The following is a 16,061-nucleotide window of genomic DNA, read 5'->3' on the forward strand; positions in this document are numbered from 1 at the left end:
AGTCTCACTGGAAGATAATAGCTTTGCACATAGACTGTCATTTTGAAAATTGTGTGTTGTCTTCTGTTAAGACAAATGCTACAGTATTTTGTACCCTTACAAGTCTTAGTGCATTGTGAGCTGTTTTACACCCGTCCCTGTCAATATATTAGTGCAAGTCCTCGTAGTTCACAAAATCAAATACATACGTAGACTTTTGTTACTGTTTAAGAAGTTAAAGGTTATTGGTGTATTTTTGTACTGTAAATATAGGGTGAATCTCGTTAATGACAAATGAGATATAACAATTTCATCAGGGTTCTGAAATGGATAAAAAATTATTTTCACTTCACTCTTGGTGTCCTGCATTGTCTCAAGCGTTTGGTGTTTCTTTGACAGACAGGAATCTGCCTGATGCCCAGAGTAACCTTGGATTGTGGGGGGATGGCAAAGGTGAGGATGAGTTGTCACCTGAAGAAATACAAATGGTAAGCATATCTTGTGTCTTATTGTTCATTTTATCACATTTTCTGCTGTATGCATATGTGTTAGGAAAGTACAGATTCACCCCAATTCATTTTCAACTTTCAGTTTATGCAGAACAATGCCATAACAAGGTATACCTTTTGCACGTGGCTTCCTGATTCTTCTGGTAGCAGCTAGTATTTAAAATTGCTACAAAATACTTACATGGATCCATGAAATTAGTAACAACTATTTTTCAACAATGGAAATCAAAATAGTTTTTGAAATTACAATTATGAATTGCTCTTCTATTCAGGAAACAATAGAAGTCAATGTAACATCAGAAAAAGCATTATTTGGGGAGAAATATAGAAAAGTTGTCAGGGTGTGCAGAGATGTGACGAGGAAGGCCAAGGCCCAATTGGAACTAAATCTGGCAGGGGATGTCAAGGATACCAAGAAGGGCTTCTTCAAATACATCAGCAGTAAAAGGAAGACTGGGGAAACTGTGGGCTTGCTGCTGAACAAGGGGTGCCCTGGTGACCCAGGATGCAGAGAAGGTGGAGTTACTGAATGCCTTCTTTGCTTCAGTCTTTACTGCTAAGGCTGGCCCAGAGGAGAGAGAGAGAGAACTGGAGAAAGGAGGTCTTCCCCTTGGTTGAGAAGGATTGGGTCAGAGATCACTTCTGCAAACTGGATCCTCACAAATCCATGGGCCCTGATGGGATGCACCCACAAGTGCTGAGGGAGCTGGTGGATGTTCTTGCTGAGCCACTTTCCATCCTCTTTGAAAGGTCATGGAGGACAGGAGAGGTGCCTGAGGACTGGAGGATAGCCAATGTCACTCCAGTCTTCAAAAAGGGCAAGAGGGAGGACCTGGGAAACTATAGGCCAGTCAGCCTCACCTCCATCCCCAGAAAGGTAATGGAACAGTTCATCCTGGAGGTCATCTCCAGGAATGTAGACGACAAGGAGGTTATCAGAAACAGTCAATGTGGATTCACCAAGGGAAAGATCATGCTTGACCAACTGATAGCTTTCAATGAGGGCGTGACTGGCTGGGTCGATGAAGGGAGAGCAGTTGATGTTGTCTATCTTGACTTCATTAAGGTGTTGGACACCTTCTCCCATAACATCCTCAGAGGTAAGCTTAGGAAGTATAGGTTAGATGAGAGGCCGGTGAAGTCAGTTAAGAACTGGCTGAACAACAGAACTCAGGGTCATGATCAACAGGGCAGAGTCTGGTCGGAGGCCTGTCACTAGTGGTGTTCCCCAGGGGTCTGTGCTGGGTCCAGTCCTGTTCAACGTATTCATCAGTGACCTGGATGATGGGGCAGAGTGTACCCTCAGCAAGTTCACTGATGGTACCAAGCTGGGAGGAGTGGCTGATACACCAGAAGGCTGTGCTGCCATCCAGCGAGACCTGGACAGGCTGGAGAGCTGGGCCCAGGGGAACCTCATGAAATTCAACAAGAGCAAGTGCAAGGTCCTGTACCTGGGGAGGAACAACCCCCTGCACCAGCACAGGCTGGGGGCTGAACTACTGGAAAGCAGCTCTGCTGAGAAGGCCCTGGGAGTGCTGGTGGGCAGCAAGCTGACCCTGAGCCAGCACCGTGCCCTTGTGACCAAGAAGGCCAACGGTATCCTGGGCTGTGTTAAAAGGAGTGTGGCCAGCAGGTCGAGAGAGGTTATCCTCCCCCTCTGCTCTGCCCTAGTGAGACCACATCTGGAGTGCTGTGTCCACTTTTGGGCCCCCCAGTTTAAGAAGGACAGGGAATTGCTTGAGCAAGTCCAGCAGAGACCTACCAAGATGATCAGGGGACTGGAGCATCTCCCTTATGAGGAAAGGCTGAGAGACTTGGGTTTGTTCAGCCTGGAGAAGACTGAGGGGCAATCTCATCAATACCTATAAATATCTGAAGGGTGGGTGTGAAGATGATGGGACTGGACTCTTTTCAGTAGTGCCCAGTGACAGGACAAGGAGCAACGGGCATGAGCTGGAACACAGGAAGTTCCACGTCAATATGAGGAAAAAACTCCTTTCCTGTGCGGGTGCCAGAGCAGGGGCACAGGCTGCCCAGGGAGGCTGTGGGGTCCCTTCCCTGGAGATGTTCACAACCCACCTGGACGCGTTCCTGTGCCCCCTGCTCTGGGTGTGCCTGCTCAGGCAGGGGGGTTGGACAAGGTGATTTCCAGAGGTCTCTGCCAACCCCTACCACTCTGTGATTCTGTGATTATGAAACTTTTGAAAGAATAAAGTGTTGGCCATTTTTTACGTGGACTATTTCTAGAACACAACTTAAATATTTTTTTTTAGATTATCAAAATCAGATTAGTTTCCTAGAAGGAATAGGTACAAGGTTTCTGTCATAACAGAATCTCATTAATTTTACCTTTTCTAAATTTTCCCATTATCAGCACGTTTATGTATCATTTGATCCAATTCTGCTTACAATTGAACTGATGTACTACAAAATTTCTGACATAGACATGATTGCTGACAACCTGTTAGACTTTTTGATATTCCTAAAATGTATAGTTTTGAACATAGCTCAAAAGTCTTAGAAAAGCTCTCTACATTAGGACACATCGCCTTGTTTTATATAAAGAAAGAAAAATTTATTTATAACTAGCCAGTAGATGTGTGGCTCTCAAAATGGTGAGCTTTACTAAGCCAAAGGGCTGCTGCCCTGTCATGGTTTAGCCCCAGTTGACAACTAAACACCACACAGCCACTCGCTCACTCCCCCCACCCCTGTGGGATGGGGGGAGAATCAGAAGAGCAAAAGCAAGAAAACTTGTGGGTTGAGATAAGAACAGTTTAATAATTAAAATAATAATAATTATAATAATAAGAAGAAGAAGAAAAAGGGAAAAAGTTAAAAAAAAACCCCCAAGATACAAACAATACAACCACCCGCCGACCGACACTGCTGGTCCCTGAGCTGCAATTGCTGCCGCCGGCCCCTCCCAGTTCACATACTGGGCATGACGTTACATGATATGGAATACCCCTTTGGCCAGTTTGAATCCGCTCCCTTGGCTGTGCCCCCTCCCCTCCCGGCTTCTTGTGCACCCGGCAGGGCACGGGAGGCTGGAAAAGCCCTTGACTAGTACAAGCACTACCCAGCAACAACCAAAACATCAGTGTGTTATCAACATTGTCTTCATACTACATCCAAAGCACAGCACTGTGCCAGCTGCAGTGAAGAAAAATAACTCTATCCCAGCTAAAACCATGACAAGTGTGAATATGTGAAGCTTCCTTGGCAGTGATTAGAGATGTTCCCAAATGCAATATGCATCACTCTTCCCGTCAGAGATGAGTAAGTTGCACGTAATTATGGTATGGTTTGTCAAAGAGAAAAGGTTCTTCAGAGGCTGTTCTTGATGCTCTCGCATTGTTCATGCGTGCCAGCCTGAAATCTAAAGGCTTACTCCTACTTCCTCTCTTCTTTTTAAAGAGAATTCTTTACATATTTTGTTTCTTCTGTGTTCAGGGACAATATCAGCTACCTTGCTGTAAGCTTCCAGAGGATCAGGAGAAAACAAGCATCAGAAGTGATGGCTCTGCCAGGGCTTACTACTAACTGACTGCTAAACACTGGATTGCTTTTTGTAGGCCTCACACTGTAATTAAGTTTTAAAGATGTTACGTCCCTTCCCATGGTATTTTAGGAGTGAATACATTTCTTTTTAATGAAATCCTTTTATACTTCTTGGAGTAAGACCCCAGATATCTCATGACTGAGTTGCTGAAGTCTTGTGAGTTTTGTTCTATTTCTGCTATCAAAACTAAAGAAAGATAAACAACTTCAAATGCTGATTTTTGTCCACTGAGGATTTGAATTTTTCCCTGGAATAAGTTCTTTTCATTGACTTGTGAGGGGGAGTGATCCCAGGCCTAAGTAAAAGAAAAACCTATGTTCATAGTTTTATGCTTTGAAGGATACTTAAACTCCTAAATATCCAATCCCAAACTGTTTCCTATTAGGCATTTGGACAGCTTTTCCTAGGGGAGAACCAACAGACACTTTTTAAAAAATCCATTATTCTTCTTTATCCATTCAGAGCTCTCCTGTGCTATTTAAAAAAACCTTTTACTGGTTGTTTTACACTGATTTACCTCTGTTGTGCTTTCAAGAGTTGCACTTCCTGTGAAAAGGGGTAAAAAAATAACACTGATGCTCCAAATTAAATAAACTTTTAGCTCAGACAGACTGAAATATGTCTTTTTTTCTTAGCTTACGCAGTTCTGCCTATAGTTTGCAAGAAAATTTATAGTATGTGGTAGTGCCTTGGTATCAGTGCCATGATTAAGCCTAGAAAAACTTAAAGCTGAGATCTAACGTTTCCAGCGCAAGTCATTTATCAGCCTGCTCCGTGGGAAAAGAGACACAAATTAACTAGGCTGTTTAGAGAAGCAGATCATCAAAATGCTACTGAAATAAAAATAACTTAATTTGAAGTCCTATATATATATATTAATACACTGAAATATTATTACTGCTCTTTTGCTATAGCTTATTCTTAAATTTCCATATGTGAATTTACATCTAAAATTTATTTTCGTATGTACTCTCAGTACTCGTGTTTTAATACTGATATTAAGAAACTAGAATTGAAAAAAGCATACAAAGGGAAGTTACCACTAGAACAGCCTCCTTTCTGCTTATAATTTATTTGAAGTTTTGCAGAAGGCTGCTTCTGAGCCAGATGTCTGAATCTCCTGTTGAATCTTGCTGTGGCTCTGATGTCACCCAGAGCCGCCTCTGCTGTTGCACCTCGCTGCAGTCTGACAGTGTGACCACCAGCAGTCAGGGCTGCCGGGATCTCGGCTTCTTCTCACACTGACTATGAGTCCCTGCTTCTGGCACTGTTCTGAAGAAATGCAGGCTTGCTCTCTACCTCTCCTAAAAACTAACAAGCACCAGTTACTTCCACATTATGCCTTGGAAGGAGTCTGCATTTATTACGATTTAAAAGAAGAGTGAGTTGGCCTTCACGGCAGTGTTAATAAAGATGTATTTTTATTTTTTTTTTTCTTTTTCTACCAGTTGTCAAGTAGAAAGTGAGCTGACTGTTTCTAGTTATAGTTAATGCCCCCCAGTAAGGGTCATTTCCTGTCAGGTAACTTTTTAACCATTGGATTGCATATTACTGGAGATGTCCAACTGTAAACAGGGAGCTGTATATTTGTGTAATACCTGTATGTGCACAGCAGGGACTCAAATGTAAATATTGCCACTAATACACTGATGCTCAGAGCCGAGCGAGCCATTGCTCTGTTCTGTGGACTTAAGGTGATTTTTTTTTTTTTTTAAAAAAAAAGGGTTTGGGGTTTTTGTTGGGTTTTTGGGGGGTTGGTTTTGGTTTTTGTTTGTTCCTCCCCCAATTTTATGGACACTGTAATTAGCTAATTTACAAAGGCTAGGGATGCATGTGGTGACTATTCTACAGTGAAGCTCCTCTTTCAGTGCATTTTTGAGGAAACTTAGAGCTAAGAATTGGCCTCTACTAGGAAGAGTTGGATGCTGTGTAATTTCACTCCTAACAGACTTCAAAGTCACTGGATCCATTATTCTGATTTTCAGGTAAATTGGGGTCCAAGGTGTAAATATAGGTGTAACTAGGAAATATTTTGACCATTTGAATGTGCATTGTTTTTTTTCAATGCTCACATAAATCCTTCATACTATCTTGGAAATATTTAACAACTTCACGGTGCTTTTAACGCAGGAGTCAAAGGGCCTTTACAAACAGGTAACAAACCTTCACAACTTTAGTTAATTTATTCACTCAGCTCTGAATGACGTTTGCTGTTACCAAGAAGTTAATTTCTGCCTTTTCAACATTTGATTTGTGAAGCGTGGACCAACTGCATTTAAGCGACTCAGAAAATTCGGCAGCTCTCAGAAGAGGGTAGGTCACAGTTTAGAAACTGCTGTGCTGGTTTTAAATTGGAATGTGTTGTGTCAAATCGTACTTAACAATTCTCAATCATGGTTCCATGATCCTTCCTGTGGGCAAAATAATGAATTAAAGCCCTATCGTGTTGCTACAGCAGCAATTTCTATCAGTATTTTACTCACAGGAGAGAGCATTACATGGTTCAAAATGTTTGCAGGCTATTGTATGATTTGCACGATAAATTTCAGTTTATAACCCTGAGTACAGGTACACTAATGGTTTTTATAGTTATTGTGAGCAGATGTCTTGTGGTTGCATTGAGTGGGAAAAAATCTGGCTCTGCTGTTTGAGTTGTGAAAATATTTAACTTTCCCTGACTTTTTGGTTGGTTTTGTCTTAAATTCAGGTACATATAACGGCTTATCTCATGGGATAACAAAAAGGAACTGTGATTGTCTTCTGTGCATTAGAATTTTAGACATAGCTTAAGCAGTTTGTCCTTTTATGCCATACTTCGGTAACAGAATATTTCACTGCCATAAAAGAGGCTTTTTTAATAAGCCATAAATCAGTGAGCTATACTGAGTTTGGTTGATGTTCCCATCATGTAAATCCCTTTGTGACACACTGGTATACGATGTGTTCTGTGCTCTAACCTTTTGTTCAATTGACTATTTTAGCATATCTTAGCGCTGTCTTTGCCAAGCGGTCCATCAGCCACGATTTCAAATTGTAAAGATCATTTAGCAGTTTAAAAGGCAAGCCGTGCCAGTGGAGGGTTTTAAATATCAAAGGGACTTTTTAAAGAATACCCTCTCAAGTGGATTTGTGCTATTTGTAAGGGATTAAAATAATTTACTGTTTCTTTATTGAAAATTTGCCTTCCAAATTAGTTATCATCTCAGTTTCTAAGGCAGCAAAATAGGGAATTTTTGATGCTGGGTATTTGTGCAGAAATACTTATCCTTACAGAAGTCAGAAAAACAATTACAGCCCGCTGGCCCCATTTAGTCACTTAAGGAGCAACCAGTCGAGTCTGCTAAATCTCATGGCTCTGTTTCATCGCTCAGTTCCTTGGCTTTGTTCTGAGGTGACTCCACTGAAACCAGAGACATACAGTGGCGTGAACGTAAAGGAGTGCAGTGATGAAACACCTTTAACCATCTGCCGCTGTGAAGTAAATATCACTGTATTAGTCAGTTATATCTTAAGAAATGCTCTGCTCTGTAGAATGAGACGCCACAGGCAGCGGTGACAATGACATTTGAATGTGTTGCAACGCTGATACTTTTGTATTTGACAGAGCTATTGGATCCTTCGGGTGGGAATCAGCAGGACCTCAGGGAGCTGTGCGGTGTCTTCCTCTGTTCCTCCTCGACCTATGGGGCTGGGCTCCTTCCCCAAGGCCTCTACCCCACAGGGAAGGTGACAGTGCCCAACAACAGCCCTCCTCTTCCTCCTCTGTGACCTTGGACTCTCTGTCTGGAGTCCTTTAGCCAAGGAGAGGAAGCTGTTCTTGCCAGTCAGGTAGACAGTAAACCTCTAGTACAAAAAGAAATGTGTATTTTAAAAGAAGTAAGAAATCACTTTTCATTATTCTTCGTGACATAAATTGCCGATGTCAGAAGACTAAACCTTTTTCTGAGATTCGCTGTTACCCTTCTTCAAACATACCTGTCATTTCACACTTGCCAAATTAAACCTACAAATTTCTGATTTTTAACACAACGACCGTTTCCCCCTAAGTCATGGAGGTTGACATTTCATTTACTGTTGGCAGACAGTCAGGTATTGTTTCTCTGAAGTCCTGATGGGCCTGAAGCAAGATGAAAAATGCTGCAGCACAAAGTGTGGGGGACAGTGGCAGAGGTATGGGTGGGGTGTGAGAAGGAGGGAAGGAAGGTGAAGGGTATGAAAGGTGGCTTGCCTTTTCTTGTTGTCTTGCTGTTCTGTGTTGCTCTGTGGCAGTGCAGAAGTCTCGCTCAGCTCCTGCCATCGCTCTCCCTTAAGCCAGCCCTATCGTCTGGTCCTGCCGTGGGATTCAGTTTACCAATCTACCAGAAAACTCAGGAGGAAAAAGTGGTTTGTGAGCTAAAATGTCATAGTGCGAAATCAGACGAGCAGCAGCGCTTGCTTAGGACTGGGTACGTGGGGAGAGAGAGGAGCAGGACAAATTCCTCAGTGGCTGCACTAGGTCTTTTTCACTGCACCCTAGGAGTATACACACTTTATTTCCTCTTTGTGTATTATTGAGGTACTTGATATGGCAGAAGTTTCAGGTGGAACATTCTGGATCAAGGGATGCATACATCGGCATTTGAAGCAATGTGCAGGAGGAGCTGCCCGAGCTGTGTAAGGAATATCTTAAAAGACCTGGATGGAGATGCTGGTGGCAGGATTGGGGCAGGGTGGGGTCACGGTGGCGAGCCAAAGAGCATCACCAAACACAGCAGTACAGTAATGTTGAATTTCCGTACTCCTACAGACTGGCTCTGTGAAAGAAGCTATGGGTCCCATAAACTGGATGTGATGTTATAGCCACTAATTTTCATGTGGCATCTTAATGATGACCTGTGTTGCTGTTTAAACTACTTCGAAATACAAGTGCTTCATTTTCAGCTATTTCAGTAGCACTGCTCTAAAAGCAAAACGCCCGTTTGCCTTTCACTGATGTAATGAGACCTTGCAAGGTGGCCGAGAGGACTGCGGCGCTTTTACTGCTAAGGACATGGTAACGCGATGGAATTATGCCAAAATCCCAGTGTGTTATGTAGGCTAGTTCAAAGTCAGGAGATCAACTGAACGTAACGGGCCTCGCTGTCTTGCACAGCTCCTGTGTCAAATTCTTTGCATTCTGAGTCCCGTTTGCTGGCATTCGCGCTGCTGCATGGATCGCTCAGGTTTGTCAGAGGCGCGGAGCAGGTAATGTTGGCAGCAGAATGTGTGCTACTTCTGTATAACCACGTAGGCCAGGCCTTTCCCAGCTTTGTGAGAGAAGCGCAAAGATCTAGTCAGTTGTCTCGGTACCGCAAAGGTCCAGCCCAACCTGATTTCGTACTGAAGCACTTGTGCAATTTTAAAGAATGATGGAGTTACCTGCAGTTTTTTTTATCCTGCTTTGGAATTTTGCCTGACAACGTTGGTTCTTTCTACGATGGGGTTTTCCACCAAACTCCACTACGACATGGGATACCTTTCTCGGCTGTATTTTGGCTGTGCACATTTTGTTTCAGCAAATTGTCATCGTACTTGCTGCACGGTCACTTGTTCTGTAATGAATCCCAAATGACCTGAGAGCCAGTTACATCTAAAAAGTCAAAGCTTATTTTCCTGTATAAAGTCTTTTACTTATGCTTGTATTTGAAAAATGTAGTGCTAAAAGTATATTTAAATGTTTCATTGATTACTCATGGGTTTTAAATGGAAGAGGTCTGCTGGAATAACTAAAGCCAATGCATTGGTGAGGAATGAAGTACAAGATGTCAAAATATTTAATATTGTAGCAAAATCTGAAAGCTCTTAACTTCATGCCACGGGCAGTACATGAATAACGTGAATGGCAAGCGCAAAGATGTCATGAAGAGTCATATGCTTTCACAAGCAGGAAAAGGACCGATTTCATCCATTCTGTTTTTCACTGCTGTGAAATAACCTGAGCAAAATCTTTCAGGTTATTATTGGGTTTGTTTCATTAATGGGAGGAGAATGATAAGTGTTACAATGACTGGTTATAAATAAGCAGATTCATATTGTTCATTTAGACCAGTATTAGTAATTCTTAAAGATCTTTTCAGCTGAGACCTACTGTCAGTAGACTGCAAGGAAGGGTGTAGTCAGCTGATCGGGGTGGGGGTTGAAGGGAGCTCTCGAGTCCAAGTGTGTGAACTCAGTGCGTGATTTCCTTCTTCCCTTCTTGCAGTTCGAACAGGAGAACCAGAGACTTGTTGGTGAAATGAACAACCTCTTTGATGAAGTCAGGTACAGTTTTCTGTTACTTGCCAGGTTGCGGTGCGCGCCGGTCCCGTAACCCCGACAACAGCCCCGCACAGTGTATTTGCTGCGGGACACCTGGCTGCGTGCATCGCAGTGCTGTGGGGGGAGGAGGAGGGACGAAATAGGAGCGCCTGGGAAACGAACTAGGAGGTTACACGTTGCACTGTCCCACAGCGTGAAGGATGGCTCAGAGTAACTGTACACAAACTACCCAAAACAGCACTGGTTCGGTCTGGAAGGCTGATGTTTTATCTCGCTTACCTAAGTTTTAAAAGAAAGTTTTCCATTCACACCTCGTTGTCCGCCGCATGTGCAGGCGGCAGTAGGGGAGGTGCAACCACCGACCCCCACGCAGACACCCCGCTCCACGGCAGAGCGACGGCGCCGCTCGCCCTCCGCTCGCTGTGCGGAAAACCTGACCGGCTGACTCCAGCCAGGCCTTCCCTTTGGATCGTTAGTACTCGGCAAGGTGAATTCCGCACTGCAGAGCAGCGGATAAAAAGGGCATGTCAAAATGAAGGGCTTAGGGTCCGCTGCGGATTTGGCTGTGTTAGGTGAACGAAGGAAGACACGAGAAGCTCTCACGGTGAAGGCTGTTATCTCAGAACTTGCGGGCGGTGCCTTTCCCAGAGCTTCGCGTGGGCTGGTCGTCTTGTGACCAGGACTCGTCGGGCACCAGTCACGGGCTACTCCTGTGTGACAGACAGCTAACAAAACAGCCGTGCCTTTCGAGTGGGCCGCTTTCCGGCTTGGAGAGCCTGAATCTGCAGGAGCGAGAAATGGTTGCACTTGTTTCTAATGGAGTATTTCTGTTCTTTGCCAAGACAAATTGAAGGAAAAGTGGTGGAAATCTCCAGATTGCAAGAGATATTCACTGAGAAAGTCTTGCAACAGGTCAGTATAATTTAATACTACAGCAGCCAATACGGCTTGAATATTTTCTTGGGGTTATTTTAGTGTTGGTTGCATGCCAAATGTGAAAGTAAGATTAACCAATCTTTGACACAGATGTGAAGGAAAAGATTTCTTGTTTGTTTTTCAAATGCAAAAATCGAGATATTTACTGTTGTTACTTATTAGTATGTACTGGGAACGGAAGATGCAACACCTGTGATAGAATGATCTCTCTGCCTCAGAACTAGTGTCCTGTCAAATGTGTTACTAAGTAGCATCTCTGCTGTAAATGGTGGCACCGCTTCCAAAAGAACTGGCAAAAACCAGGCAGGTCAGATTTCATTCTAGATAAACAGGAGACTTCCTATTGATCTCGGCGGTCTCCGTTCAGGCACATAAAAGCACAGGTAGAGAAGTTACAACTTCATTGCCCCTGCACCTTTGCATCATTGAAACTAAGATGTTAATAATACCAGGTTTTATCTTATATTTGTGTTCTGCTTGTTCCCCAAATCCTTAGAAGTGTGTTTTTCCTAAAATTCATCACTGTTTCAACATTTAATTTTTTTTACAGGAAACCGATATTGACAATATCCATCAATTAGTTGTGGGTGCAACAGAGAACATCAAAGAAGGCAACGAAGACATAAGAGAGGTAATGCCTCCAAGTTGTGGTTTAAACTGACCCTTAATTCTGAGTTTTGCCCAAGTACTGCTTTAGGCAGCCCGAGGGAGCGCACCCACGGCGCGCTGCAGCGCGTGCTGGGGTGTCAGGGCATGATTTTGGAAAAATCGTACAAGTTAGCTGAGGTTCTCTGTAGTTCCTGTTGCTTGTCTTGCTAGCCATGACCTGAATAGCCACACAGGCCTGCAGAAATCTCCTTGGCCTCTGCTGTTTTTAAACATGAAGGTCACCTGGCAGCACTTAAGCATCTGTGAAGTTTGTTTAATAAAAAAGGGAGGGGGGGGATTGCAGACCAGGAAGAAAAGATGGTGCTGAAATTGTTGAAACTGGAGTCAAATGGTGAGCGTTAGCAGAAGAGTCTTTACCATGCTGACAGCATCTTGTGCTCCTAGTGCACAAATCTGCCCCACTGTCCGACTAATTAGAATGAAATGATGTTTTCTTTCAGGAATTGAGATCTCAATAAAAACAGTTCTTAAATTAGGCCACTAAATGGATCAGTTGTTTGGGTCTGTCCCCCTCCCCCCACCCCGCCCCTGAAAGTACAGACAATATGTAACTCACAGGTGAGTTATCTACTGCTCAGCTCTCCTGAGAAGTGCATCAAAAGAACATTCGCAAGAGTAACTTAAGGACCTAAAATTTCATATTGGGAACAGATTTCCACATTACCACATTACCACAGAGTAGATTATCTGGAGCATTCAGTAGCTGTCCAGTCGGCGGGGTGGTATGGCACCTGGTGGGGAGGACGTTTGGCTTTTTCAAGACTTAATACCATTACTAAGATTTGGCACACAGTTACCCTGCCTTTAAATCGTGATTCTTAAGCACTTCAGCTGGGACGCTGGGGGAGGGTACAGGGATGCCAGCTGATGGTCCCAGTGCTCGCAGTTAGAGATCAGGGTTCAACAACATGGCACGGACTTGAAGTTATTCTTGCTTTGTTTTTCACATTTGTAGGTAGAACTAAGTTTCCTAACGCACACTGAGCAACAGTAGGAAAAGGTGATAAATACACAACTTTGTCACTCACGTTAATGTTTGTATCGCATAAAAAAAAAAATCTACTCCATGTGTAGATCTGAAAAATGAGGGAGAGAAGCCAGCCCCTGCTATATGCCCGTCTTGGGTTTGGGAAGAGGAATCCAAGAAAAATACTTGCAGTACTTGTTCCTTGCTCTGCTTGTTCTGAGACCAAAATACACCATCAGTAGGGCTAGATCAGCCTCCAGAAATAGTCATCAGGTTGGGGGTTTGTGTGGGGCTTTTGTTTGTTTGTTGTTTCCTTTTGTTTTTTTAAAGTCAGAAGATACTTATTAGAATGGTGAAGGCCTCATTATTTCTCATCACAGAATTTCACTTTTGGAACTTAAAACCAACCTTTAAGCATGTACATTTTGATGTAGTTAATATTTTGGGCATATTTCCACTGTGGGATCTTGCAGGTGTTTTTTTGTGGTGGTCTGGGGGGGTGGGTTTGGGTGGGTGGGTTGGTTTGTTTGCAATGACCAAATTTTAAGAGAAAATCTGAAGAGGTATAGCCAACCCAACGGCTGTTTACCTGAAATCAATGGCAAGTTTTGCCTTTTCCCTTGTGGGAGGGAAGAGTAACAGACATCCTGGGCTGCCATTGTTGAAATGCTCCTCTGTGCTTAGTGGTGATGGTAACAGAGATCACCTTCTCCTCACAGGCCATCAAAAACAATGCTGGATTTAGAGTATGGATCCTGTTCTTCCTTGTGATGTGTTCATTTTCCTTGCTTTTCCTGGACTGGTATGATAATTAAAAATATAATAATGCTTTGTTTGTAAAACTTTTGACATTTTTTGCAATGGAGTGGGATATGTGGCATACCTGTATCTTTATGCATTTTTTTCATACCGCTATGATGGAAATATCTTCCAGTAAATAGGCATGTGTATATATCCTCCAGTGCAGAGGCAGCTGATGGCATTCATTTTAAATCCCTCTGTCCAACATAAAACCACACTTAATCCTGCAAAGACCGTGGAAACCCTTGAAAGAGCTGTTAGGAAAGCCACAAGCGGGAGGGATAGCTATCACGGTCACCCACCCACCCGTGATGCTTAACGTCCAGCGCGCAGACCAGGCCAAAGCTGTTACTGCACAGAAGCATCTACACTGTCTCAGGCTTTTATTTGATTATACTACTTGGGTACACGGTGATCAGTTTGTGCATGTATGACCACTACTTCTAATCCTTCGAAACTGCTCGAGTCAGAGATCAGGTTGATTTAATAATAATGACAATGATAAAAAGTCAACTGAGGAGCTTTACTTCTGGGTGAAAAGAGAGACTACAACACAGCCTGACTGTGCAGTGAAACAGATGTTCTGGGATGTCGGAACAAAGCAAAAGGACAGATGATATTAAAGCCAAACTCTTCAATGTACTGACAGTGGGAGCAATTTGTTAGCTAAAAAGATAGTCTCCAAAGCAACTGTAAATAAGGATCAATAAACTGCCTCATGTTAAAGCAGAGAAAAAAATGGGTTTGACTTCAGGAAGCACGAGCAATCTGTTTCTCCTAGACCATAAAGTTTAATATTTCTTAATGTTTATTGTTATGAGAGAGAGAGAGAGAGAGAAATAACTCGTTTCTCATCAGCATTTACTTGTGCATTGAAAGTTTTTATTGTCCTAACTTTGAGGGGAGGAGATGCATCATAAATCATTTCCATGTATGATAGGCTTGGGGAACAGATTTTTTTCCATCTTGTAAAATCTGAATGTCCTCTGTAAATATATTGATATGAGATGTGTGTCTTGCTATGTGTCTTCTGAAGTGTACATTTCTATACGCTGTATGCAACAAGCAGCACCATCCTTATTTACTCTGCAGAGTGAAAATGTCAAAAGTTACATGTGAATTATCACACTCAATAAAGCGTACACCTGTTAGAGGATGCAAATGTGGTATGTTTTGAGTATCTTAACATAAGCTTGACATTTTTAAATGCAAAGAAAAATTTGGCACATAATTTATTGCTTTTTATGCATTCCACGTACCATAATGACTTAATAAAAAGCCTTTTACAGATATTACTGTGTAATGCACATTTCATATCCAGCCAAGAGAATGAAGCAGTAATGGTTATTTTTGCTGTACTGTTGATAAAGCAAGTCCACTGGAGGAAAAAATAAAAGTAGAGCTAACCCTGTTTGTTCTACTGCAGATCTTGAGAAATAGCCCATACTGACTGGTTTCCCTTCATTTTTGTATTTTTTCTATTAAAAAAAAAAGAGGAACTTTTGACATGTCCACTCCAACCTGTCCCATTCAAGTTAACATGAATCAAAAAGGTGACTTGCTTGCCCAGCTGCTTAACACGCTTATTTTGTCTGTTAAATTAATAAGGTGTCTTTTTGTAATCTGTATTTAAAATTTATAATAAAAATGAAAACATGGTTTCACACAAAGAATAGATAAGTTTGTAATTACAATGGAACTTTAACGTGCATCTACAACACTCTGTTCTTCTACATCTTTTCCCCTCCCAAGCCATACATGAACAGTTCTACTCTTCACTCAGATTCACTTGTAGCTTTAAAACAGCCAGTTGTGTCATCCAATACACTGTTGTTTCATGTGTGATGCTGTGTTTTAAAAAGTACCAAGCTGCAAACTATATATAAACTGAAAGTTAATTAATAAAAGGGGAAAATATTAATGTCATAAAAGAGAAAATTTAGACATCTTACTCCCTCTGTTGTATCCAACAAATTACATAGTCCACTACATCTACTGTGAATAGGCTTTTTGCCTCTTAAGTATCATCAAAAGATGCTGTTTCTCATTGAAATATCCTGAACTGTGTATTTTTCACACCACCCTCAACATCCATCACTAGACCTGTCTGTGTTTTCCATAATGCCTATCTAGTTTGTGTTTCAGTGCTGTCCTTACCGAGATGCTAAAGCCACAGTGGAAATGCAGTTAAATCCCGTTGACAGCAATAATAAAACATTGAGCATGCCTTGTTGCAGAGAACTTCATTATCATTTACAAATAAACAACAGGGAAGAAAGGTAAGAAAAATGCTACCTGACAGTTTCTTTCTCCATACAAGTCATTACTTTATGCCCTTGACATCAGTGCTGACTAGCAT

The 16,061-nt window shown here is 42.3% G+C and overlaps 1 protein-coding gene across 1 annotated transcript in view; it reads left to right on the forward strand.

Moving 5' to 3' along the window:
* STX18 (syntaxin 18) overlaps positions 1-15,935 on the forward strand; it is a 70,314-nt gene extending 54,379 nt beyond the window's left edge. Inside the window, exons 7-11 of the mRNA XM_064449123.1 lie at positions 379-467; positions 10,274-10,332; positions 11,172-11,241; positions 11,816-11,896; positions 13,621-15,935. Coding sequence (XP_064305193.1) covers positions 379-467; positions 10,274-10,332; positions 11,172-11,241; positions 11,816-11,896; positions 13,621-13,716 — 395 coding nt within the window. The 3' untranslated portion in view covers positions 13,717-15,935. The remainder of the gene's footprint in view (positions 1-378; positions 468-10,273; positions 10,333-11,171; positions 11,242-11,815; positions 11,897-13,620) is intronic.
* The last annotated feature ends 126 nt before the right edge of the window (positions 15,936-16,061 follow it).

Source organism: Phalacrocorax carbo, chromosome 4, assembly GCF_963921805.1.
Source record: "Phalacrocorax carbo chromosome 4, bPhaCar2.1, whole genome shotgun sequence".
In the NCBI taxonomy this organism is placed as follows: Eukaryota; Metazoa; Chordata; class Aves; order Suliformes; family Phalacrocoracidae; genus Phalacrocorax; species Phalacrocorax carbo.